At 39.7% G+C, this 26274-nt stretch overlaps 1 protein-coding gene across 7 annotated transcripts in view; it reads left to right on the forward strand.

Moving 5' to 3' along the window:
* UBR1 (ubiquitin protein ligase E3 component n-recognin 1) overlaps positions 1–26274 on the forward strand; it is a 142608-nt gene that overhangs the window by 25275 nt on the left and 91059 nt on the right. For all 7 annotated transcript variants that reach the window (XR_005225512.2, XR_005225513.2, XR_005225514.2 and 4 more), the window contains exons 7-16: positions 9247–9309; positions 9794–9917; positions 11196–11303; positions 12435–12523; positions 14190–14288; positions 15912–16069; positions 18629–18728; positions 19020–19148; positions 20285–20465; positions 22515–22576. Coding sequence is in view for 4 of the 7 variants with exons in the window: in XM_037900379.2 (XP_037756307.1) it covers positions 9247–9309; positions 9794–9917; positions 11196–11303; positions 12435–12523; positions 14190–14288; positions 15912–16069; positions 18629–18728; positions 19020–19148; positions 20285–20465; positions 22515–22576 (1113 nt within the window). In the remaining 3 variants the exon portion in view is untranslated. The remainder of the gene's footprint in view (positions 1–9246; positions 9310–9793; positions 9918–11195; positions 11304–12434; positions 12524–14189; positions 14289–15911; positions 16070–18628; positions 18729–19019; positions 19149–20284; positions 20466–22514; positions 22577–26274) is intronic.

Below are 26274 nucleotides of genomic sequence, written 5' to 3' on the forward strand. Positions count from 1 at the left end.
GAACCAAGAAGAGCCCTCCTATTCATGTAAGCAGTGTTCAATGACTTTGCTCTCTAAAGAGAGAGTTTTAGTTAAAAGAAAGTCCTTTTTCCTGAGAAGAACCTGGGTTTTGGGACTTTGAACTTTTGAAGTCCCAAATATAAGGAGCCTTAGGGAAGAAAGCTGTCCTGAAGATGAAAGATATCAAGAAGAAATAGTTAGCACACCAGAAGGCTCCCTGGATGACAGAAAGCATAGAAAGATTTAAGAATAAGTATTTACTGCTGAGATTCCATAGGGAATTTCTGGGCTTTGAAGGAAGCCAGAAATTGGCCTTGGAGAGCAAAAATACTGTCTTTCTAGAATCCTATACTTCCTTGTAGTTCAGATTCTGGTTCCGTAAATCTAGACCATTGTTCTGGATCCTTGAATTGACATTCCAAAATAATAATCCCTGTTAAGATGTGCTTATTCCAAATAAATACCAAGAAAGATTATAGTAGAAGTAGGGAAGAAATAAAACTTTAAACTAGCCTTAAGATTTGAAATCTTCTACTGTAATCCTGGTTGGATGTAACTTAATGCCTTGTAACAACATGTGCCTAAATTCAGTCGTTTGCTCCTCACCTAGAGGACACTGTAATTGTAAGGAAATTATATTTGCACTTTTTATGTTAAGGGTGATCTAACTATTAAAGTTGTTTTGCTGTCGCTTAAAGAACTAGCCTTGAGCTTATAGCTGTTTTTTACCATGTATTTCAAATATCTGGAATTGAACTGTAGATTGTTAGATCTGTGAAAATACATTGTTTTGTTATCTTATTTAAACTCAGTTCCTAATTGTAAGTGCTACTGAGAACTAGTAACATAGTTTAAAATACTGTTCTGCTCTGTGCTGTGTCTTACCCCCTCACTTACTCACTTACCCCCTCGTAGCTGTGCTGTGGTTGCATGTGTGAATGAGTTATTTGCCAGTGAAAGAAGCATCCTCAGATTTCTCTCCCTTCTAACATTACACTGTGAGTAAGAGAAACTATCTTTCTAACTTCAAAAACTCACTTCAAGCCTCATTGCTGTATGTTGTAAATTTAAGAATATTTTTATGCTGGCTTTAATTTTATGTTTCTAACCACAGAATTATCTGATGTGTTAATACCAGTGGTGAGCTGGTTCGCACCGGTTCACGTGAACTGGTTGTTAAATTTTGAAGCCAGTTTAGAACTGGTAGTTAAAAGGGTGGGCAAACTCTGGCCCGTGGGCCACATCCGGCCTGCAGGACCGTCCTGTCTGGCCCGCCTGAGCTCTCGGCTGGGGAGGCTCCCCTGAGAATCCCTTTTTAATTTTTACTCATCTGGCGGTGCTCTGGGTCTTCGGTGGCACTTCGGCAGTGGGTCCTTCACTCGCTCTGGGTCTTCGGCGACAGGTCCTTCAGTGCCGCTGAAGACCCGGAGCGACTGAAGGACCTGCTGCTGAAGTGCCACTGAAGACCCGGAGCGAGTGAAGGAATCGGTTCTTCAGCTTTTGGCAGCTCATCACTGGTTAATACCTTATACTTTAAACTACTTTCATCTTTGTGTGTGGTAACTTAAATTGTTGCAGGTTTATCTTTGTTTATTCCAATTACTAGGAGCACTGCCCTCCTTAATTATTTTTTTTGTATATCAATCTTGCTAGTGTTTATACTTAAGAACATAAGAATGGCCATACTGGGTCAGACCAATGAACTGTCTAGCCCAGTATCCTGTCTTCTGACAATGGCCGGTGCCAGATGCTTCAGAAGGAATGAAAAAACAGGGGAATTATCAAGTTCTGACAAAGTTCCTCCTCTACCTTGGTGGGTCTTGTGCTTATTGGTGGATTTGCTCGCCTTGGAGCTTCACGGCAGCCCTCAGCTTGGCCATTTTTCTGAACCCACAGTCCAGGTCGACTCCTCCTGTGTCTGACCAGGAGTTGGGAGGATTTGGGGGGAACCCGGGCCCCCCCTCTACTCCAGGTTCCAGCCCAGGGCCCTGTGGAATGCAACTGTCTAGAGTGCCTTCTGGAACTGCTGTGCGACAGCTACAACACCCTGGGCTACTTCCCCATGGCCTCCTCCCAACACCTTCTTTATCCTCACCATAGGACCTTCCTTCTGGTGTCTGATAATGCTTGTACACCTTAGTCCTCCAACAGTCCGCATTCTCACTCTCAGCTCCTAGTGCCTCTTGCTCCCAGCTCGTCACACGCACACCACAAACTGAAGTGACCTCCTTTTTAAAACCCAGGTGCCCTGATTAGCCTGCCTTAATTGATTCTAGCAGCTTCTTGATTGGCTGCAGGTGTTCTAATCAGCCTGTCTTAATTGTCTCCAGAAGGTTCCTGATTGTTCTGGAACCTTCCCTGTTACCTTACCGAGGGAAAAGGGACCTACTTAACCTGGGGCTAATATATCTGCCTTCTATTACTCTCCTGTAGCCATGTGGCCCAACCCTGTCACAGAGTGTTCCATCCCCTGTTGTCCAGTCCCATCTTCTGGCAATTAGAAGTTTAGGGACACTCAGAGCATGGGGCTGCATCTATTTCTTTTTTGAACCCAGTTATACTTTTGGCCTTCGCAGTATCACATATAAACGAGTTCCACAACTTGACTGTGTGTTGTGTGAAGTAGTACTTCCTTATGTTTGTTTTATACCTGCTGCCTTTTAATTTCATTGGGTGACACCTAGTTCTTGTATTATGTGAAGGGGTAAATAACACTTTCTTATTCACTTTCTCCACACCATTCAAGGTTTTATAGACTTCTATCATATTCTCCCTCAGTTGTCTCTTTTCCAAGATGAACAGTCCCAGTCTTAATCTCTACTCATATGGAAACTGTGCCATACCCCCCTGATCATTTTGGTTGCCCTTCTGTGTACTTTTTCCAGTTGTAATATATCTTTTTTTTTTTTTTTTTTTTGAGATGAGGTGACCAGAACTGCACGCAGTATTCAAGGTGTTGGCGTACCATCGATTTATATAGTGGCATTATGCTGTTTTCTGTCTTCTCTATCCCTTTCCTAATGGTCCCTAACATTTGTTAACTTTTTTGCCTGCCACTGCACCTTGAGCAGATGTTTTCAGAGAACTATCCATGATGATCCTAATCTTTCTTCAGTGGTAACAGCTAATTTATATACCATCATTTTATATATCTAGTTGGGGTTATATTTTCCAGTGTGCATTACTTTGCATGATCAACATTGAATTTCATCTGCCATTTTGTTGTCCCATCTCCCAGTTATGTGAGAACTCTTTGTAATTCTCCTCAGTCAGCTTTGGATTTAACAGTCTTGAGTGATTTTGTATTGTCCCCAAATTTTGCTACCTCACTGTTCACCCCTTTTTTCAGATCATTAATGAATATTGTGAATAGCACAAGTCATTGTACAGATCCTTGGGGGACACTGCATTTACCTCTTTCCATTATAAAAACTGTCCATTTGTTCCTACCCTTTATTTCCTTTTACTCTGTTGCTGGTCCATGAGAGGACCTTCCCTCTTGTCTCATTGCTGTTTAGTTCGCTTAAGAGCCTTTGGTGAGAGACCTTGTCAAAGGCTTTCAGAAAGTCCAACTACACTATATCTACTGGATCACTTGTCCATACACTTGTTGACTCTCTCAAAGAATTTGAATAGATTGGTGAGGCATGATTTCCCTTTACAAAAGCCAAGTTGATTCTTCCCCAACATAGTTGCTGAACCGACTAGAGGGGATGCCATTTTAGATTTGGTTTTGGTGAGTAGTGAGGATCTCATAGAAGAAATGGTTGTAGGGGATCATCTTGGTTCAAGTGATCATGAGCTAATTCAGTTCAAACTGAACAGAAGGATTAACAAAAATAAATCTGCAACTAGGGTTTTTGATTTCAAAAGGGCTGACTTGCAAAAATTAAGGAAATTAGTTAGGGAAGTGTATTGGACTGAAGAACTTATGGATCTAAAGGCAGAGGAGGCCTGGGATTACTTTAAATCAAAGCTGCAGAAGCTATCGGAAGCCTGCATCCCAAGAAAGGGGAAAAAATTCGTAGGCAGGAGTTGTAGACCAAGCTGGATGAACAAGCATCTCGGAGAGGTGATTAAGAAAAAGCAGAAAGCATACAGGGAGTGGAAGATGGGAGGTATCAGCAAGGAAAGCTACCTTATTGAGGTCAGAGCATGTAGGGATAAAGTGAGAGAGGCTAAAAGTCAAGTAGAGTTGGACCTTGCAAAGGGAATTAAAACCAATAGTAAAAGGTTCTATAGCCATATACATAAGAAGAAAACAAAGAAAGAAGAAGTGGGACCGCTAAACACTGAGGATGGAGTGGAGGTCAAGGATAATCTAGGCATGGCCCAATATCTAAACAGATACTTTGCCTCAATCTTTAATAAGGCTAAAGAGGATCTTAGGGAGAATGGTAGCATGACAAATGGGAATGAGGATATGGAGGTAGATATTACCATATCTGAGGTAGAAGCGAAACCCAAACAGCTTAATGGGACTAAATTGGGGGGCCCAGATAATCTATATCCAAGAATATTAAAGGAATTGGCACATGGAAATTGCAAGCCCATTAGCAAGAATTTTTAATGAATCTGTAAACTCAGGGGTTGTACCATATGATTGGAGAATTGCTAACATAGTTCCTATTTTTAAGAAAGGGAAAAAAAGTGATCTGGGTAACTACAGGCCTGTTAGTTTGACATCTGTATTATGCAAGGTCTTGGAAAAAATTTTGAAGGAGAAGGTAGTTAAGGACATTGAAGTCAATGGTAAATGGGACAAAATACAACATGGTTTTACAAAAGGTAGATCGTGCCAAACCAACCTGTTCTCCTTCTTTTGAGAAAGTAACAGATTTATTAGACAAAGGAAACACAGTGGCTCTAATTTACCTAGATTTCAGTAAGGCGTTTGATACTGTGCCACATGGGGAATTATTAGTTAAATTGGAAAAGATGGGGATCAATATGAAAATTGAAAGGTGGATAAGAAATTGGTTAAAGGGGAGACTGCAACGGGTCCTACTGAAAGGTGAACTGTCAGGCTGGAGGAAGGTTACCAGTGGAGTTCCTCAAGGATCAGTTTTGGGACCAATCTTATTTAATCTTTTTATTAGTGACCTCGGCACAAAAAGTGGGTGTGCGCTAATAAAGTTTGCAGACGATACAAAGCTGGGAGGTATTGCCAATTTAGAGAAGGACCGGGATATCCTACAGGAGGATCTGGATGACCTTGTAAACTGGAGTAATAGTAATAGGATGAAATTTAATAGTGAGAAGTGTAAGGTCATGCACATGCAAGTGTAAGGGATTAATAACAAGAATTTTAGTTATAAGCTGGGGACGCATCAATTAGAAGTAACGGAGGAGGAGAAGGACCTTGGAGTATTGGTTGATCATAGGATGACTATGAGCCGCCAATGTGATGTGGTCGTGAAAAAAGCTAATGCAGTCTTGGGATGCATTAGGCAAGGTATTTCCAGTAGAGATAAGGAGGTGTTAGTATCGTTACAAGGCACTGATGAGACCTCACCTGGAATATTGTGTGCAGTTCTGGTCTCCCATGTTTAAGAAGGATGAATTCAAACTGGAACAGGTACAGAGAAAGGCTACTAGGATGATCCGAGGAATGGAAAACTTGTCTTATGAAAGGAGACTCAAGGAGCGTGGCTTGTTTAGCCTAACTAAAAGAAGGTTGAGGGGAGATATGATTGCTCTCTATAAATATATCAGAGGGATAAATACTGGAGAGGGAGAGGAATTATTTAAGCTCAGTACCAATGTGGACACAAGAACAAATGGATATAAACTGGTCATCGGGAAGTTTAGACTTGAAATTAGACGAAGGTTTCTAACCATCAGAGGAGTGAAATTTTGGAATAGCCTTCCAAGGGAAGCAGTGGGGGCAAAAGATCTATCTGGCTTTAAGATTAAACTCGATAAGTTTATGGAGGAGATGGTATGATGGGATAACATGGTTTTGGTAATTAAATATTCATGGTAAATAAGCCTAATGGCCTGTGATGGGATGTTAGATGGGGTGGGATCTGAGTTACCCAGGAAAGAATTTTCTGTAGTATCTGGCTGGTGAATCTTGCCCATATGCTCAGGGTTTAGCTGATCGCCATATTTGGGGTCAGGAAGGAATTTTCCTCCAGAGCAGATTGGAAGAGGCCCTGGAGGTTTTTCGCCTTCCTTTGTAGCATGGGGCACGGGTCACTTGCTGGAGGATTCTCTGCTCCTTAAAGTCTTTAAACCATGATTTGAGGACTTCAGTAGCTCAGACATAGGTGAGAGGGTTTTCGCAGGAGTGGGTGGGTTAGATTCTGTGGCCTGCGTTGTGCAGGAGGTCAGACTAGATGATCATAATGGTCCCCTTCTGACCTTAGTATCTATGAATCTATATTGTGTTCATCTCTGTGTGTGATAATTCTGTTCTTTACTATAGTTTCAACCGGTTTGCTAACTGACCCTGTAATTGCCAGAATTGCCTCTGAAGACTTTTTAAAAAAAAAAAAAAAAAATCGGCATCACATTAGCCATCCTCCAGTCATCTGTGCAGAGGCTGATTTAAGTGATAGGTTACATACCATGTAGTAGTTCCGCAATCTCGTATCTGATTTCCTTCAGAACTCTTGGATGAAAACCATCTGGTTCTGCTGATTTATTAGTTTAATTTATCAGTTTGTTCTAAAACCACCGCTGCTGACACCTCAATCTGAGACAGTTCCTCAAATGCATCACCTAAAAAGAATGGCTCAGGCGTGGGAACCTTCCTCATCAGTGAAGTCTGATGCATAGGATTCACCTGGGCCTTGTCTTCCTGAAGTGCTCCTTTAGCATCTTGATTATCCAGTGCCCCCATTGATTGTTTAGAGGCTTCCTGCTTCTGACTGACTTAAAAAAAAATTGCTCTTAGTTTTTGTGCTTTTTTTCTAGTTACTCTTCAAATTCTTTTTTGACCTGCCTAATTATACTTAACCTTTGGCAAGTCCAGTGTAAACGCTACTTTCTATTTCCCATATTAGTATTTTACTTAGGATACCTTTTTGTCTCTAACCACCTCTTTTACTTTGTTGGTTAGCCATGGTGCGATTTTTTTGGTCCTCTTACTGTTTTTTTAAATTGTGGATTCACATTTTTTTTTCTTCCTCTGTTATGGTATATTTAAATAGTTTCTGTGCAGCTCGCACGCATTTCACTCCTGTGGCTTTTCTTTTTAATTTCTGTTTACCTCACTTCCTCATTTTTGTGTATTTTCCCCTTTCTGAAGTTAAATGCTACTGTGGTGGGTTTCTTTAGTATTTTCCCCCTGCAAGGATGCTAAATTTATTATATTATGGTTGCTATTACTGATGATTAAGCTGTTCACCTCTTGTACCAGTTCCTGTGCTGCACTCAGGACGAAGTCAGGAATTGCCTCTCCCCTTGTGGATTCCAGGATTAGCTGCTCCAAAAAGCAGTCATTAATTGTGCCTAGAAAATGTATCTTTGCATCCTGTCCTGAGGTGACATGTTCCCAGTCAGTATGGGGTTAATTGAAATCCCCCCCCTTTATTATTGGGTTTTCTGTTTTTGGAGTCTCACATCTAACTCAGCTTTTCTAAACTTTTTGCCTTGTGTAAAATTGAGACCGCCACCTTACACAATACTTGGTTAGACTCTGTTACTATCTTTCACCATTTCCATTTAGCCTATTAATTCAACCAAAACAGAGAGAACCCTACCTGTTCCTTCCTTGGGTGATTTATATCCCAGCTTGAGTAGAAATAACAATTTCTAGCTAGACAGCTGTGTCTGAACACTGATTAATGGTGAGCTGTAATTGTCATATGACCTTGAATTCATTTAGTTAAATCCTTTGTTTAGTCCTAGAATTCTGATTTCTTAAGATAGAGTTGAGAAGAATTATTTGTTGTTTTACTAGTCTTATTTAAGTTGTTATACTCAAGTACACTATCCTATTTATTTTTTCCCAGTTTTATTTTTCTTTAATCTAGGAGATTTTTTTTAGATAGTTTTATAACCTAATTTACTTTAATTGAATTTACCTTGGTTACTTTACACTTAATGTGCTTATTGAAATGTTAATGATGTTTAATCATTAGTCTCTCTCAGTAGGAGACTAAGGGTATGTCTTCGATGCCAACGTTAAAGTGCTGCCACGTTAACATGGCTGTGTAGTTGTGGCACTAGCACTGTGCTCAGGGGTGTGTTTTTCACACCCCTGAGTGAGGCTGCTTCAGTGCTGTAAAGTGGCAGGGTAGACAAGGCCTTAGGGTTTATCTACAGGAACAATTAGACCACGGCAAGCCGGGGTGTGAACCTGCCCTGCAGTAGTTGGTCATGGCCTATGTTAACCGTTCATTGGAATGCAGCTCAAAGCATTCTAACAAACTCAACAGATCAACAGAATGCATATGGACGTTTAGACCACATTCACAGTAGTGTCAGGGTAGATTCACACCCCAGCTTGCCATGGTTTAGTTGCTCATGTAGAGAAGTTCAAATACCCATTGATATATTTAGTGCCTTGAGTAGATGACTGAATAGCATGGTTGTTGATTCTTATAGCTTTGAGTTTTATTCTTCTAAGATAGAAGTTTTGCCAATATTTAATCAATTTTTGTTGTGATTTTTCTCTTACATTTTAGAATTACATAAGTAATTACAAGTTAATTTTAAGTATTAATACTTTAATACTCATTTACCTTTTATTTTATATGCTTAACTCATTTGCCTATTCATTGCTGATTGAGTTGTGTATTAATATTCTCTTGTCATTTTATATACTTATTGATTTATTTTGTGTATTGATTTTTCTCTTTATTTTAGTTACTTAAATATTTTCTTAATTTTGAAGAAAATAATTGTTGATTATGAGGCGTCACCTAGTGCATTAAAAGAACCCCTGCTACTAAAATAATAATCTCCTGAATAGTCTGTATCGATAATTCCATCTTTTGATTTTGGTTTCCCTGAACTAATTTCATGAGAAACAATTATTTATTAATTCCATCTATTTAATTGTTGTTTCTCCCACTTATCAACCTGTAATTTTTAGATAAAATTAATTGGCAGTCAGATACCTGTTTCCTCACCACACCTGCCTTGAGTTGCCTGCTTATTTTGAATAATGTCACCTAGCAGGGACCTGGCCGAAGTGTCTTTTTTTTAACTTAATTTAATTTAAATTGTTCTTTTTTTTTTTTCTTCAATATTTTATTAATTCATTTCTTATTTAATTCCTTGTTATTTAAACAGGGTCGTAGGGCTGTTAAAGAAGGACCTTATGTATCCTGTCAGGAAGCAAAGGAAGAAATCAAGGTAACTTCCTGAAATCTTTATTCCACTCTTACAAATTTTGGTGTTCTTTGTATTTTTTTTATTACCTTTTTTTTTTTGTTATTTGCAGTGATGATGTAGCCATGTTGGTCCCAGGATATTAGAGAGAATCTGTGTAAACTCAAAAGCTTGTCTCTTTCACCAACAGAATTTGGTCCGATAAAATATATTACCTCACTCAATTTGTCTGTCTATATTTTTGTTATGTAATCTTTATAACTTAATACATGCAGATTTTTTTATAATCTTTCTTTAAACCCCTTGAGATACAATTTATTCCACCATCTGTTGGTCAAGTTAGATACATGTGTTAAACACTGTCCTAAATCGGGAGTCAGCTGGTTTAGGTGTCTGCAGCACAAATTTGCTTAAGTGAGAGGAGGGTTCGTGAACGGGTTAAGAAGATTAGAACTTCTGGGCCTTCTCTCCTTCAGACTTTATTTTCTTGTTTTTACCTGACTTGTAGAGGCACTCTGAGAATGTCTCCCAACGACCGCTTCATGTGGAGGTTCTGCATGCTGATGTTATGGCTCATCAGAAATTTGCTTTGCGCCTTGGTTCTTGGTTGAACAAACTTATGAGCTATTCAAGTAAGCATATAATTTACTTTGTTCCAGTAATGGGCTAACAAAACTTTAGCAAGAGGTACCCTCAAAAAATATCTCTTTAGGCAGCAATACATGTGATATTCCCTTGTTTAAAATACTCCCATTTTTCTCCCCTTAAAATAAAAAATCTGTTTCTCTCTTCTCCCTTGCAATAATATATCTATCTTTTCATCACTTCACCCCTCAAACTGTTATGGTGTGTTTCCCTCCTTTCCCCGCCTCCAGCATCTCATGGAGACTCTTTAGGTGGCTTTCCTGTCTGTGTGCTGATTCTTTGGGGAACATTCCAAACCTAACTGACTAATTTTACATAAAGTGTGTGTGGAGAAGAGATCTTCAAAGTGTCTTGCTGCAGAAGCAGAAGCCAGCTGCTTGCTCCTTTCAGTCCTAATAATGTGTTTCTTTTCAAGATTCTTCAAAATGAAAATGGTTAGATTGTTTTTTGAAAACTCAGATTCTCCTCCCTGAGGTCCAAAGGCTGACTGTGTTAACAAGAGACTCTCAAGTCCACTCCAGACTCGTTATTTTTCCAAATTTAGAATGTTGCTTAGAAAATAAAACAACAAATCCATTCATAGGCCCCTTTCTCTTCTCAGAGAAGTGGGTGCTAGGTTTAGTCCTTATTAAACTGAATCAAATCACCACTGTTTTTGCTTCATGATTGCAAAATTGCACTGCACATAAGAAACCTCTAATATAAGGACTCATTTCCTAATTCTCTTTCGCCAATGCTTTTGTCTTTAGAAAAGTGGCTATCATACATTCATCCTACTTCTGCAAATAATTTGTTTATCAATAACTTTAAAGAAATATAAGATGACATTCTGGAATCTTACACAAAGCCTATGTAATCCAACTTTGTAAGAGTACCCTGTGTAGGGGCTGGAAGAGATCAAGTCACATCCCAACCTGGCCTGCCCACCTGTGTTCAGATCTGGTGTAGAATTTTCTGTGCAAGGCTGTCTTGACCCCCTTCCTAGTGAAATGTCAGTCCTCCACAACTCCCTAAATTTCTCTTGTAAGTAGGTAACTCTACTCTGTGGAAATTAGGGAAGTTATTCTGCAGAGCAACAGGGTATGCTGAGATCACACTTGTGTAGAAATATTAAGGTTAGTCAGTGATCTGTGATTTTGTTTTTAAGATCAGAATCCAGAAGTAATTTCTGTATGAAATTATCTCTTAAACAGACTTGTATTTTGTTGGGTGGACTCCTTGATTATTCAATGACATTACACAAACTAATGTACTTCTCTGTCTAGGTGACTTCCGCCAGATCTTCTGTCAAATATGCCTCAAAGAGGAAACTGACTCTGAAAAGCCCTGCCTCATAAGCATGTTGATGCTTTGGGATGCAAAACTTCATAAAGGTGGGTGGGTGTTTGTAAGTTACTCTGAACTGAAGTTGCAATCCACTTTAATATATTTGTTAAATATGCTAAATAAATAAATGCCCTAAAATGGAAGCCATAGTAGTATAAGTTAATTCTAGGGCAGCTGAAGTTTAAGAATATGATTGAGTTTTTGTTAAGTGTCTGCCTCCCTATCCTTTCCTTTCAAATTTACATATTTTGGAGGATGTACTCTGGGAATGTAACTTGACGATGAAAACCTGCTCTCAGTTTTCAAATTAAAATGTTACAAAATAGAAGGTATGATAACATTTCAGCTACAGTGACATAAGTATAATTGTTTATATACGTATCTATAATGGCTAAGTAAAGGACAAAGGGAATACGCACCTTCATTACTGAGAGTGGTAGGATATTCCATACAAAATAACCAGAGTAGAAAGTGTCTGAGAAGAGAATGATATGCCTGATTGGCATAAAAGATTTAAGAGCCCAGAAACTGTTCACAAATGGAGACGCAACCCTGCAGAACTAGAACATTCCTCCTGTTTCCAAACTAAGTAAAACCACAAAATGTCAAAGAGGATCTGTTACCCTTAAACAGCGAAGCTAAGAAAGCTTAACACGCATGACTTGGATGATTTAAAGAAACCTGTCTGCATACAATTCTTATACTGATTTAATTATCCGTTTAGAAACTAATATAGTTTGGTTGTAATCCTGTCATGTGGATGCAGTTACACAGGTATATTGGTGCTCATAGCATGTTAGCTTATTTGTTTCTAAATTCTATATAGTGTAATTGATACAAAAATTGAATGTAGACTGGTCTTAGATCTTCGCTCATTGGCTTTCAAAGAAAGCTAAAAGGAAGTTGAGCTCACTGTGTCCCAAGCGGGTGGGGGGAAACCATGTTGGACAAGTGGATTTCTGTATCTACCAGAGTTCTGAAGCAGTTACCTAATGAATGTTGTTAAAATGAATAATAGGCTACTTGCCAGTGGGTTGATTATATGTGTATATGCATAACTGTCTTAATACTTCTAATGATATGGAGTTTCCTTCTCTTTCCACCTGCTCTTTTCCTGCACAAAAAAAAAAAAAGTGTTTAGTGGAGTAAGAGTAAAACAAATTTTATTATCTTCACAGGGGCAAGGAAGATCCTTCATGAACTTATTTTCAGCAGTTTTTTCATGGAAATGGAGTACAAAAAACTTTTTGCTATTGAATTTGTCAAGGTAACTAGATGTTCATATTTTCTTACATATTGTGGTTATAAATTTTAAACAAGTGATGTCCTCAGCAAAAAACGGGAGAGTAAAAATTATGGATGAAAACTTAAACTGATTTTCATTTCCTAACTCTTCTTGTTTATGCTTCCATGCCCATGGAATTTTAACTTATAGTTAACAATAAATTTTAATTTTTAAAATATATCGAGGAAGATATTTATGAGAGAGTGGAATGGTTACTCAGAGAATACATGGTATGTTTATGCCCTCTTTAAATGTACATTGACTTGATAACCCCATAAAACCGTCTGTTTATGGTGTGTTATAAATATTTTTCATGTTCACTAGCCTAATTTCAGAAAGTATTTTTTTTTTTCACATCCGTACTGATATCAGTTTTAAGGTAACTTGCAGTTTGTACAGAAATGCAGCGTAGGTGCTGTCCATCTGTAATTCAGGATTCTCAATAAGGTTTTGTCAAGGATTATTTAGATACATGTGTAACTTATTCATTATCACATTGTAGCAGTAAAGTTCTGTGGGTACTGAGTCCAAAACAGTTCTTCATGCTCCAACCGTGAAAGAAGTTGCTGAAGTGTCTGAGAAGCAATACTGTATCCACTTAAGGATATAAATTAGTATACAACAAAAACCAAAACATATAAAAAACTTGTAAGCTGTATTCACTAGTTGAGATGGGTGCTAGGCAATTTGGCCCAGAGAACCAACAATCTTTCTCTAATCTAAAATGAGGTGCAAGTTCAGCCATAACCTAATGGAATGGACGATAAAAGCCATAGACTTGCCATTCTGGTATTAAGTTTAGAACTATGGAGAATTGTTTTGATTTTAAACTAATGAACTTCCAACATGGAGTGCGTTAGCAACCCTCCTAGCTCAGCCAAAAAAGTATGAGACTTCAAGGTCCTTGCTTCAATCCCCGCTTTACACATGTAGATGCTAATGTGCAATAGTGATGAGCACAGTGTGTATATATAGCTTTACTACATGCTGCTAGATTTCTGCTACCATTGAAGCAGTGGGTAAACTATCTGATTTTTTTTCAAAAAGATAATGCAATATTTGAGAAATAAACATGAAGTAAGGGCTAGCAGAACATTTCTTTGTTATGAGAGACAATCCACTTATATTACGAGTGAAAAATGTGAGTGACAGTGTTCCTCTTTGGAATGGAAATGTAAGGGAAAGAATTATGCTGAATCCTTAGAGCTTTTGGTGGCAGCTCTTCAACAGAACAGTCCATATTCTGTTTTGTGGAGGGGATAAAGACCTATTTTATGATTCTTGTAATTTCAAGAGCTAAGAGACTGACTTTGTGTGTGTGTGTGTGTGTTTTTGTTTCCCTCATTGGAGAAGGATGGCAGTGTGGGAAATAAAGGAATTAGATTCCATCCGGCAAAGCACCGAAGCACGTGCTTAACTTTAAAGAAGAATCAGTGGTTCTACTCTTGTGTAAAGTTAACCACATTAAGTGCTCTGCTAGATATGGGGCTTTGTGCAGTTCATGTGTGTTTATCTGGAGCTGTTAGGGAGTGATAAAGACATCTGTTTTAACTGTAATGTTTCTTCCAAGTGAAAATTAAATTAAATGTTTTTTGTTTTGATTTAGCTTTAGCTGTTAATCATTTTCCCAATGTTCTCCTTTTCACAGTATTACAAGCTGTTGCAAAAAGAATACATCAGTGATGACCATGATAGAAGTATCTCAGTGACTGCACTCTCAGTTCAGATATTCACTGTACCCACTCTGGTACGTATAGCCAGCACCTCAGTAAATCTATCATGATCATGGAGTGGTTTATCATGATACCATATCTGTAGACTGCTGATTCAATTAGTAGGCAGTTTCCATACATTTGTAGCCAAAGCAAAAAGTGTATTTAGAGTTCTGCTAAAATAAAAGGGTAAATTGTTGTTTTGTCTGAAGTTTTTATGAAAATTCATCACAGAAATGAGAAGGGATGCAAGTAAATGGAGTTCTGCACAAGGTCATTCTATAAATCAGCTAAATTTCTTTTAGTCTGCAGCTCAAGATTACCTTTTCATGTAAACAGCAAGATTACCTTTTTCCCTGCAGAGGGGAAAAAGTGTGTGTGTGTGTGGGGGGGGAGACCTGGGGGGAAAGAAAAGGATGAAGAAGCCCTAAAAGACAGGAGGCGGGAGGGGGCATCTGTGTGTGTTTTGAAGGTAGAGTTCCTGCTTGGTTTTTACATGAGAAATTCAGATCTCTTCTACCTTGTCTTTCAAGGAAGTCTTTATAGATGACTGGGGAGCTAGTAGTTTGTCACTGCAGCTATTAAGGAAGTACAGCATGATCAATTGAAATGAGTGATTTTTGTTCAGCTTGTTAACAAATGTTTTGGACACCTGTGTAACTTGTACCCTTGCCAAAAACTTAGACTCCCTGGGTGAAAAGAGTTGGCACCGGTCCCTCTTCAACAGAAGAATGAGAGAGATCCCACTCCAGTATTTTATTCCTCTAGTTAAATAAATAAATAATAAAGGAAGACATGATTTGATGTTTGTAACATTTCTAAAGTAAAAATAATGAGGTTGTGTGTTTATACATCTTAAAGAAACAAAGGACACAAACACATTTTCTTTCCTTTACAGTTTTGCCTTTCAAGTCAGGCACTAAATGAAAATACCAGCATACAGAAAATGAGCCAAATTCCACAGAGCTGATACAGAGAGGGATTACACCTGTGCAGAAGGGGCAATTCACCTTGGCATAGGGCAGTCAGTGTTGTGGTCACACCTTTTTCCTCAAGGTTTTCATGAGCTTTAACTCTCACCAGCTCTAACTTACCTACAGGAGATTCATTGGTAGGAGCCACTGAACTGGCACACATCCCTCCTCTCTGGCCACACACTCTGCCAGCCACAGCCGTCCACTTTTCAGGTGATGGGACCATTAGAGCCCTACTGCCTGGCATTACTGCTATTACAGTAGCATAAAGCAGCCTCAGTCTTGTCCCTTGGCAAACTTTCTACCACAGGAGACTTGTTCTGGGTGACTTTGTCTCCAGATAAAAGGGAATCTCACTTCCCTGAAGAGAATGATATGGAAGTTTGGTCAGAGGCTGAAGATACTCTTTTTTTCACTTAGTGTCTCATAGTTCAGGTCCTGGCATTGCGTACTGTACTAGGGGGTCAAAACTGCGATATGGCACTATACGTTTTTAGACACCATCCTCTTTACTGCAAGTGTGGCTCAGCTGACGCACAGCACTAGAGAATGTTTGGCAAACTATAAACCGCTTTGCCACAAGTGTGGAGAACATCCAAATTATGAATTAATAGGAGCAGAGAGTGTCTACCTATTCTTGCAGCCAGGCAGATTCCTATTGTTGAAACACCATTTCCCACACAGGCACGCCATCTTATTGAAGAGCAAACTGTAATAACCATCATCACAGAGACACTACTAGAAGTGCTGCCAGAGTACTTGGACAAGAATGAGAAGTTCAACTTCCAGGGTTACAGCCAGGACAAACTGGGTCGGGTGTATGCAGTCATATGTGACCTCAAGTAAGTGTACATTTGAGGAGGGAGTATGAAAAACTTCCACAGACAGATTGCCTTGTTGTCACCTTGCTTTAAAGTAGATCCCAACTAGTTTAAAGTATCAAAAGAAACTGCAAAAAATGCAGTACTACAACAAACGCAGTGGACACACATCTTTAATTTTGCCCTCATAAGATGGCTCCACTGGTATTTCATGGTGTCTGGTAATGCCAGCATAGTCATGGGGGTAACGGTCATGCTAATTGTGAATTAGTGACACATAGTGGTGATGGATTAGTTTTACATTGTTAATGTATCTAATGCCACACTTCTGGCTATTGAGTAGATGTTCAGTGTGTAGTTCAATAGTCGATAGAAGTTTGTGACCATTCTTTGGCTTGTCATTTTTAACATAATTTGTTCAGAAAATTTTGGTTACAACAGTTACAAATGCATGCTTTAAGGTTCTGTTATGTATGTTTAGGTTATGCATCATATACACTAAAAATAGTGTAATTGGGCAAGTAAGCAAAGAGATTTTAGTTATTTAAATCTCATTGGGTACTGTCTATATATTCGCACGCATGATCCCAATTGTAAATACCCATGACAATGTATTGTGTTCAGAAATAGATTGATATCACCAGTTAGAATGATGAAAGTAGACCATGGAAAGATACAATTGGTGGATCATTGCCAATGGAAAAAGCTGCTGTGAGACCATTTTTGCACATTTAAAGAGGGTCAGTTGCTTTGAATTTTTTTCATAAAACTATTAGAATGGCAAATATTTTTCTTCAAGTTTATTTTAACCATAAAACCAAGAATATTAAAGTTTTAGAAGTTAGTGTTACAAAGGCAAGAAAAATGTGAACTGAAAATCAGTCAAGAAGTTCTCCAAAATCCTTTTCTTTTATGTAAAGCAATGAGAATCTCCAGGAAACACTGGGTTTATCAGGCTATCAACTATTCTAGCGCACTCGTCATCCTTGGTTACATACATGATGAGATATATACTAGAAATGAATAATAGAAATTACCTACTATGTTAAGCCCATGAATCTTACACTGGCAAGGACTTCCCTACAGTATAACCTCCTCGCTAGCAAAAAAATAATGACCTTTTTATTTAAAATGCTCCACTTACTGAGAACCTTATTACACATCTCACTTCAAGGCCCGATCTAACTTGCCTTAAAATTAATGAGATTATTCTCATTGAGTGCACTGAGAGTTGGATCTTGTTTCTTTATTGCAGTTCTTCTGGTGACAGCAGTGAACGCTTAAATCCAGTATGATTCTTAGTGTAAAAAACTTAATTCAGGACATAATCTAAAATAGCAGAATGAAGAGTGGCTATTATGCTAGTTTTTATACTGATACGGCTGCTTAATGAATGAGGTCAAAGTTCCCTAAACTCAGACAGTGGTGGTACTCCTAACATATCCTGTAGTTTTATTCTAACTGCTTGGATGTGCAACCCCAAAAGCCTTCCTCCTAACTAGTTTTGTTTCTAGAAACTATTGCGCTAGGTCAAGCAAAGGGCATATTTTCAGTTGGTATTAGATGAAAATACATTTTTTTAGCATCAGTATTTTTATATTTATCTGATTAAATCACTTGTCACTGCCTTTGCTCAAAAAGACTTGGCAAAAGTACATTAACTGTGCAGATGACCGTGATGGATCCTGAGTTCACTAAAAAGTACAACACTGCAAAATTTATTAAATTATACTTCCAGGCTCTGCCTTATCACTTCACTTTATATTTCGGTATAAAATATTCCCATAATTGAGGATGGGTAATAAGTATAGCTAAATAATATGTTCTTGCAAAAAGCTTTATAGCTACAAAGTGTTAAGTCTTAGAAGTCTTTTAGTTAGTGAAGACTATATGAAGAGAAATTCAGCACTAGTAAAGTGTTATATGGACAAACATCTTTTCCTGTATTGACCCTGAAATAGGCTGGGTTGTTTCTATTCAGAAATCTGAAGTGGCACAGTGGATGACTAGAGCTGGTAAAAAAAAAATTGTGAAAGTTCACCAAAAATTGGAATATCTCATAGAAATATAAAGGTCTAAATGGAAAACAAATGTTGATGAAATTTTCCTGACAACTCCCCTTCCTTGTGCATTTTTAAAAAAACTAGCTCTATGGATAAGAAACATAGTAATACAAAAGTATACCCCCTGCAGTAAGGCGGTCTGGGAAATTTGACTCTTTAATCCTTGCCATTCTAGTACACCTGGCAAAATTTCATAATACTCTACATTTGCGTAGTACTTTGAATCCTGAGAGATTCCAAGTTACTTTTATGCACAGGATTAATATTAATAATTTCAGAGCAAGATACCTATAGCCTATAATACCTTTGCATTCAAATTACAGTAATTCCAAACACTGGAACCCTGTAGCTGATACCTCTGCTAGTTTGGGAAGTCTTACCGAGCGTTTTTGAGATAAAGGATGGTGGTGTGACATGGTGATGATGCTAATGACTTTAATGAATTTGAAAACATTCTAGATATAAATATGGGCAAAAGAAAATCCTAAACTATGAGCAATACCATTTTTTGGGACAGATATATCTTAATCACTAAGCCTACAGTGTGGACAGACAGACTGAGGGTACGGTTTTTGGAAGGATTCCGGTCTTTCTTGAGAATTCTGACTTGCATGCAGGTACAGTGCATTTAATAATGTTTTTCTGATGTGCCATTGCAAAGATATTGGAATATTTGTCATCTGTTCACTTAGTACTCTCTGTGGTAATGTTCTGCATGTTGCAGGCACAAAACTGAGATCACAGGTTCTTAAATCTGTATCTTGCGTGGGTGGAGGTAGATGTAACACCATTCCTATTTTAGCCATCTGTGAACAGCCTGTGTTTTTCCCTCTGTTTATGGGGTTTCCTGTTGCTTGAGCATTTGATCACTTACCTTGGTGAATATTCTACGGGGCTCTTTGTTGCAGGGGATGGAGGAGATACAGAGACAGATTGGTCAACATATTGAGGTGGACCCAGATTGGGAAGCAGCCATTGCTATCCAGATGCAGCTGAAGAACATTCTTTTGATGTTCCAAGAGTGGTGCGCCTGTGATGTAAGGAAATACTATTTGTGGTTCTTATGCATGTGGCTGTTGAGTATATTGTTTAGTGAACTAGAAGCTTTTCTGAAAAGCTGCACTATTGTACAATACAGAACCTTATAGTTACCCTTCTTTAAAAACCAACCCATGAACAGATTATTTTTTAACAATCTGCAGTTCTTTTACTAAACACATACAGCGTGGTTACCTGACTACTTGTTTGTTTGAAAGGAAATTTCAGGCCTGCAGAGACTTGGAGTTTCTGCAAAAAAAAAAAAAAAAAAAAAAAAAAGTCCCATTCCTCTTCTAGATAGTAATATATTCTGATACCAGAGGGTATGGTACAAGAACCTAGTTAGGGAACATAGTTGTATTTAGACACTAGTTTATAATCATCTGTATGTGTTTATAGGTGTACCTGATATTAAACACCACTGTAGCGAAGTCTGTTAAGCATTTCTATTGTAATCTCCTCTCCTCACAGGTTTATATCTCGACTAAAACTAAACTCACTTCAGGTTGAAACATAACATATTAGGTCAGGAAAGAATTAATTTCTCAAGTAGTTGAGTTTGAAAATAGTCTACTGGAGTACATTGAAAGATGTAGTACATATGGGCCCTTCACTATTTGTCTGATTTTTATTTAGCGGTGCAGGAAGGGAAGGGGATGAAAAATTAAAGGGAGAGGAAGGAATCTGAAAATGGGAAAGTCACAATGCTTCTGTTTCCAAAAATCAAAACCAAATGAGATTTTTAAGTCAAAACAAAATGGACAATTTTTACTTTGAATTGTGGATTTGAAATGAAATTTTTCATTTCAGATTTGACAGTCAAATTCAAGATTTTATAGAAATTCACATTTTTCCTTGTAAAATTTTGATATGTTTTTGGGTGGGTGGGGGGGGGAGTTATGCAGGTAAATAGTAATGATTAAAATATAGGTTTAACAAACAGGAGCAAAACTTTGTTTTCTGTAACCTTCTACATGTACATTAATATATGGGCCCGTACTAAGGAATAAGGAAATAACTGTCATGGATTTTTAGTGACCTCATTAAACCATGAAAACAAATGGCAGGAGGATGAGAGGTGTATTTGTGTGTCGGTTTTGTTTAATGAACTGCATAAAAATCTTTTCAATTCTAGGAAAACCTGTTGCTGGAGGCTTACAAAGAGTGCCATACAGCTGTGATGAGGTGCAGCACAAGTAGCCGTTCACGGGAGAAGACGGTGCTTCAGTTATGTGGCCACACTCTGGAAAGCAAACGTTACAGAGTGTCAGTAGATCCTGTCAGCATACACCTGCCACTGTCCAGGACGCTTGCAGGTGAGAGTCAACATGCTTTACTTTTTGAATTGCTTTTTGTAATTGGAATTTCGTCTTCCATCTCCACTTTGTCATTCTTCAGGTATGTTGTTCAATCTCTGGCATTGTCCAAAAATGTATTTATAGTTGAAATGTGGAAAAGTAGTATAAAATTTGTTAAAATAGCCATTGCTTTGTACTGGGTTTAAAAGTTAAATGTGGTTTCTCTGGAAATTGTTACGCAAGTTAGTGTTTTTATAGCACCAGGGTAAGTATGCTGAATAAATCATGTGACTATAGTATATTTTTAAGAGGGGGGAAAACTCACTACATAGGAAATGATTTTCAAATTTTACTGTATTTTAAAAACAGAGATTTGAACTTTTTCAGAGGCAATGCTCTGGTCCCCTCCACCCTGAGTTTGAAACTGCAGAGTGAGTAAGTGCAACTTGCTTATCGCCTGTGGGAAGGAGGAGGGGATAATTTCTTTCCCCCTGTTCTGCAGCACCCTGTTTTGTCAGGGAGCCTTTTTTCCTATAAGGTTGCTGTGACACTGAGTCTTTTGGGGAGAGAAAGAGGGTGGTTTTTGATGGTTTGGATGGCAGTTTCAGTTTCCAAATATATTTGATATAGCCCTGTGTAGAGCATGCTGCAGTAGGCTGATCTTGAAGTGACAAAGATTACAGTAGCTATGTCCACACTTAAAATGGAGGAATGGCCAGGCGCTAATCTGGAGAGTGGTGTGGGGGAAGCTATCCTAGGTGCACATAATCATTTAAAAGCCACTGAAAATCTAAGACATCCATATTGCTTCCCCCAGTCTACCATTATCACCCTGGCATTCTCTGGACTGAGCCTTGGCTAATGTACTTCTTTCTTTTCCCCATTTGCTGCTAAACACTGACAGAGATGCTTAATTGCATCCTCTGGGCCATATGAACTGGAGATGTAAAGCTGGGAATTTTAGGAGAATGGAACTCTGTTCATGAGAGCACTTCCTTAACTCCTGAGGGAAGATCCTCAGAACAGATCCCTCACTGTGCAGGGAAACTGCAGCCCTGACTTCAGACCGCATGAGGCAGTAATTAGTCCATGGCATGTATAACATCCAGTCCTGCAGTCTCTTATTCTAACCCAAACACCAACTGGCCACACACAATTGGTCTGCAGACTCTGCATGAGTTTGCACAGACAGCTACCTGGGATACTCCCATTATGGTCATGGTAGTCATGAAGTTTTGGGCTAACTCTGAATAATCATAATCTATGTGGATTGTAAAATTCCGGGGCACTATTGGCCTTGATGATTTCAACTTCCCGTAAGTCAAGAGGAACTTCATCAACTCATACAGGGACTTTGTGGGGCAGCAGGGCAATCTGTGCACCAACCGTTTGTACTGTCTTAACTTTATCACAGGATTTACAAGCCAAATAGGCTTACCCTATCAGACTTAGTTTTGAGGCAAGATTCTTCCTACATTTAGGTTGCATGCAAACAGCAGAGTTACACATCCTTCTTGACCATCACCACCCTTTAGCTCTATGCTGCAGAGTGCCTAGCTGAAGAGAAGGAAAAAGAGTTCAGCAGTGTCAACCACTGCCCTATATCTTACTACCATCAACATATCTTCCCCCACACCGCCGCAAAAAAAACAAACAAAAAAAACAACCAACCCCCCAAAAACAAAAAAACCCACACCATTTTTCATGCCAGTCCACATTTTCAGGTTGAACATGTAGGATCTATGCAGTGAGTGGCTACTGCTTTTCCTAAAGCCCAAATAAAACCAGATGCTGTTCCTAAACTGTGTTTCTTGTCACTGCACCGGCCACAAAGGCAACTTGTATCAGATCCTGTAATCTTTAGTGAGAATGCTCCCTTGGTTACGTAATATGTGACTACAGGTTGTCACTTAAGCAAGAAACCATAAGTTTGTAAATACTATTTAGCAAACACTGCTTATAGTTTCTCAGTTTTCCAACACTTTGTTCTAGCATTTATAATCTGATTGAAAAGCCAACTTGGTTGCCTTTGATTTTATCTTGAATTTTCTCCCCTTTGTTCAATAGGCCTACATGTACGATTAAGCAAGACTGAAGCAATCTCAAGACTGCAGGAGTTTGTGCCTTCTGTAAGTGTCTGCTTCAGATGGTAACTGAGCTTGGCTTTTATTGCTGAATTACTTTCTGGTGAGCATCTTAATAGTGAGGGAAGAGAAAAGATGGTTTAACACTATTTTTAATAGTTTGCTAGAACAAATTGCTGTGCAGAAAAAAGAAATGGTTGGTTTGGTTTCTTTTTAAATACGAGAGCGCTCCCTAGGAATCCTCTGCACTAAATCAACATTGTAGGAAGGGAAGGACATACAACCTTACTTTAGAGCAGGGGTCTCAAACATGTGGGGCGTTATTTGCTGTGGCCGCCAAGCTCCCCTCACCCACGTTCCCCCCCCCCCCCCCCCCCCCCCCCGCGTACCGTGTCCCTGCTCCTTGAGGTGCTTCCCGGCGGTGCTTAGCACTTTCCAGGAGGGAGGGGGGAGGAGCGGGGAGCTGTGCACTCAGGGGAAGAGCCAGGGCAGGGGCGAGGATTTGGGTAAGGGGTTGGAATAGGGGTAGGGAGGGGGCGGAGTTGGGGTGGGGACTTTGGGGAAGGGGTTGGAAGAGGCAGGGGTGGGGCCTCATGGAAGGGGTGGAGTGGGGGCAGGGGTGTCAGTGATGCAGCCCTCGGGCCAATGTACTAGTCCTCATGTGGCTCTCGTAGTAATTTGAGTTTGAGATCCCTGCTTTAGAGGCATTACTAGTGTTCAAGAGAGAGTGCTAAAACCTCTGTGGTTAACTTGTTCCCTGAAAAATAGTAGAATCCCACCTGTCAACTGTTCTGTGTGTACCGACTTAAAATTCCCTAGATGACATCTGATCCCAGGTTTTCTGTATAGCATTACAATGTGCTGCTGTTGTGACTCAGAGTCCAAACTGTTCTCTTTCTCAAGAGATGATATCTGTGATATGTTTTGAACAAGACTGCTTTTTCCCTCAGTGTTCTTATATTTGTACCCCTAGAATTGTCTGATTCAATGCCTAGTAAAATCCTTCCACTGTAGCAGGATCAATGGTATTACACTATTTTCTATTGTGCCAATTGCTGTAGTAACAAATTATTCTTCTTCAAGTATGTCCCTAGGGGTGCTTACACTGCCTGAATCTTTAGAGATTTTTGATAGTAGTCATGTGTCCCATATATCTTTGTGCCCTGCACCAAGGCTATATAGGGCTGCATGGTCGAACTGACCCCAGTTCCTTCTCAACTGCTTCTGTCTGAGACAGAGCATTAGTGTGCCTTTCTGTTTGAAAATACACTATCTCCCACACCCACCCCTTTCTGGCCGAGCGCGCACAGAAGTCAAATGTGGAGCTAAGCTGGGATTCACCCAGTTATGCCTTGTTAACGAAGTCCGCGAAATCGATAACACCATCCAGAGCCTTTGGCAAACATTGAGGGATGCAGAGGACACCTTGCAGATGATGTCCACAGCAAATCTAACCTGGAGCATGACCTGGCTGTCAAAGCCAACTCTCTGTGCATTGATCAGGAGAAACATATGAGAATGCATAAGACCTTCCCTGATACTCTTAGGCTGTTGAGGTGCACATAGGTCAATATATAGCCCTAAAGGGGGTTCTGCACTGATTAATGAAATCATTTGTGGGGGAGGTTGCATCGGTTGCATACAGTGTTTTAATAATATGTGGTTATATTTTCACTTATTAAAGGATGTACTAAATATGAATCAAATTCTGTCGGTTGGTCGGTCTCTCTCTCTCTCTCTCTCTCTCGGTCGGTCGGTCTCAATCATTTCCCACCTTACAGGATGGGGAAAGGGTGGAGCTTTTTCCTCAGATCACTTTTGCGCTCCAGGCTTCAAATGGTGCCTCATTTGCCTGGTCAGTGGTGGGCATTTTCAGTGTATCCACTGAATGGGGGAGTTGCATATTCCTCAGAAGTGCTCTGTCTGTTCTGTTTTTAAGGGTAGGGTTGAAGAGGAATCCTGAGATAAGTCTCACACTCTTAATGATGGAGCATTCTCTCCACCCAGCTTCAGATCCAGGCCAGGACAAACCCCCTGGACATCAGCCTGGGAGTGAACACAGTGCCCCTTTGATTTCAGCATGTTCACCTGAATCTACTTGAGGTAAATCCTCGGAGAAGACCCATAAAAAGAGTGACCATCCTCCTCAGAAGGAATCTACTTCAAAGAAGTCTTGGTGTCCTGGAACTAAAGAACTGGGTACTGTTGAGTCTCCAGGTACTATCAGTATTAACTTCATGTGCATGGCTCCAGGCTCTTCTAAGAACAGAGGCACCAAACATGCTTTCGTACCAAGACTTTCTGTACTGCAGAAGCAGAGCACAGGAGTTTAAGCACTCCTTTTCTAAGAAGGTGGTACCTATAACTCCTTCGGTAATGTCTGTACTTATGTCATTCTCCAGTTCATTCTTGGTACCAAGTAAATGCCGTGCTTCCCGTACAATCTCGGTTCCTTCTAAGACATCCTTATTGGTACCGACTATATCTACCAGGAAAGACCTATTGGAACAGCTTATGTCTGCAGTGGTCATGCAGAAAGCATCTTGGCTTCAGCTTTAAGAATTTACAAAGGAGGTCCAAAACACTGTTGCTTATGATGGAGATGCTTTGTCAAAGAAGAGAGACTTGCATTGTGCTCTGAAATTTTTAGATTCTGGGTTAGTTTGATCTCCTGTGTTCGTTCATTCCACAGCTGAATTCCAACAACTGCAAATGTTTTACTTATAGCTCTTAAAATCTTCTTGAATTTTATAAGATGCATTGTCTGTGAGGAGTGCATGTATCTTGGGGCAGATCACTGATGGAGACGTAATTGCTGATGTCTCTGGGTTGACTTGATGGCTTGGAAGGTGAAGATCGACGCTTAGAACCAGCGGTGGAAATTTACAGGAACCGTAGGAGGGATCAGAACACTGGGGAGCAGTAGCATAGCTAGGCGGGGAGCGGGGCAGCAGCTGCTCTCCCACCAAGCAGAAGTGGCGCCTTTTTAATTTTTACTCACCTGGTGGCGCTCCAGGTCTTCGGCGGTGGGTCAGGCGGCGCTCTGGGTTTTCGGCGGCACTTCGGCGTTGGGTCGTTCACTCACTCTGATCTTCGGTGGCATTTCGGGGGCAGGAGGGTCCTTCAGTGCAGCCAAAGACTGAAGCAAGTGAGGGACCCTATGCCGAAGTGCTGCTGAAGACCCGGAGCGCCGCTGGGTGAGTACTAGCGGGTGGCGCCTTTTTTAATCTCCGCTCCCCCTTTTTTCTCCACCTGGCTATGCCACTGCTGGGGAGATAAGCTTATGATGGCCCTTCCTATTGAGGAGTTTGGCAGATGCATTCTGTATAAGCTGGAGCCTCTGTCTTGCATCCAGATAGTGATTTACAGCATTTTACTTTAGACATGAGGAAATTATCGATCGCTGTGACCAGATTCTTGTCGTGGAGGAAGGAGTGATGTTCCCTATCAAGGTGCAGGTAGAAGGCACTTTTCACCACTGATGCTGTCTGATGATATATAATTAGGAATGACCTTAAGGATTCACACCACTTCTTTTTATCAATGGGGAGTGTGGAGCAAATGCTTTACATGCAAGCGGAGACCAAAGTCCCAGCTAACTCTTCAAAAGTTTTTTGTCCTTCCGACCAGTATCTCTTCACTCTTGGATTTAGTTTGAGCCAACTGTTCCCCATCCATGAACTGCTCTCTTGTACAGTCTTGCAATGATGCCAATTACATGTTGAAAGTGAGGTATGCAGCAG

Source organism: Chelonia mydas, chromosome 6 (assembly GCF_015237465.2).
Source record: "Chelonia mydas isolate rCheMyd1 chromosome 6, rCheMyd1.pri.v2, whole genome shotgun sequence".
NCBI lineage: Eukaryota > Metazoa > Chordata > Testudines > Cheloniidae > Chelonia > Chelonia mydas.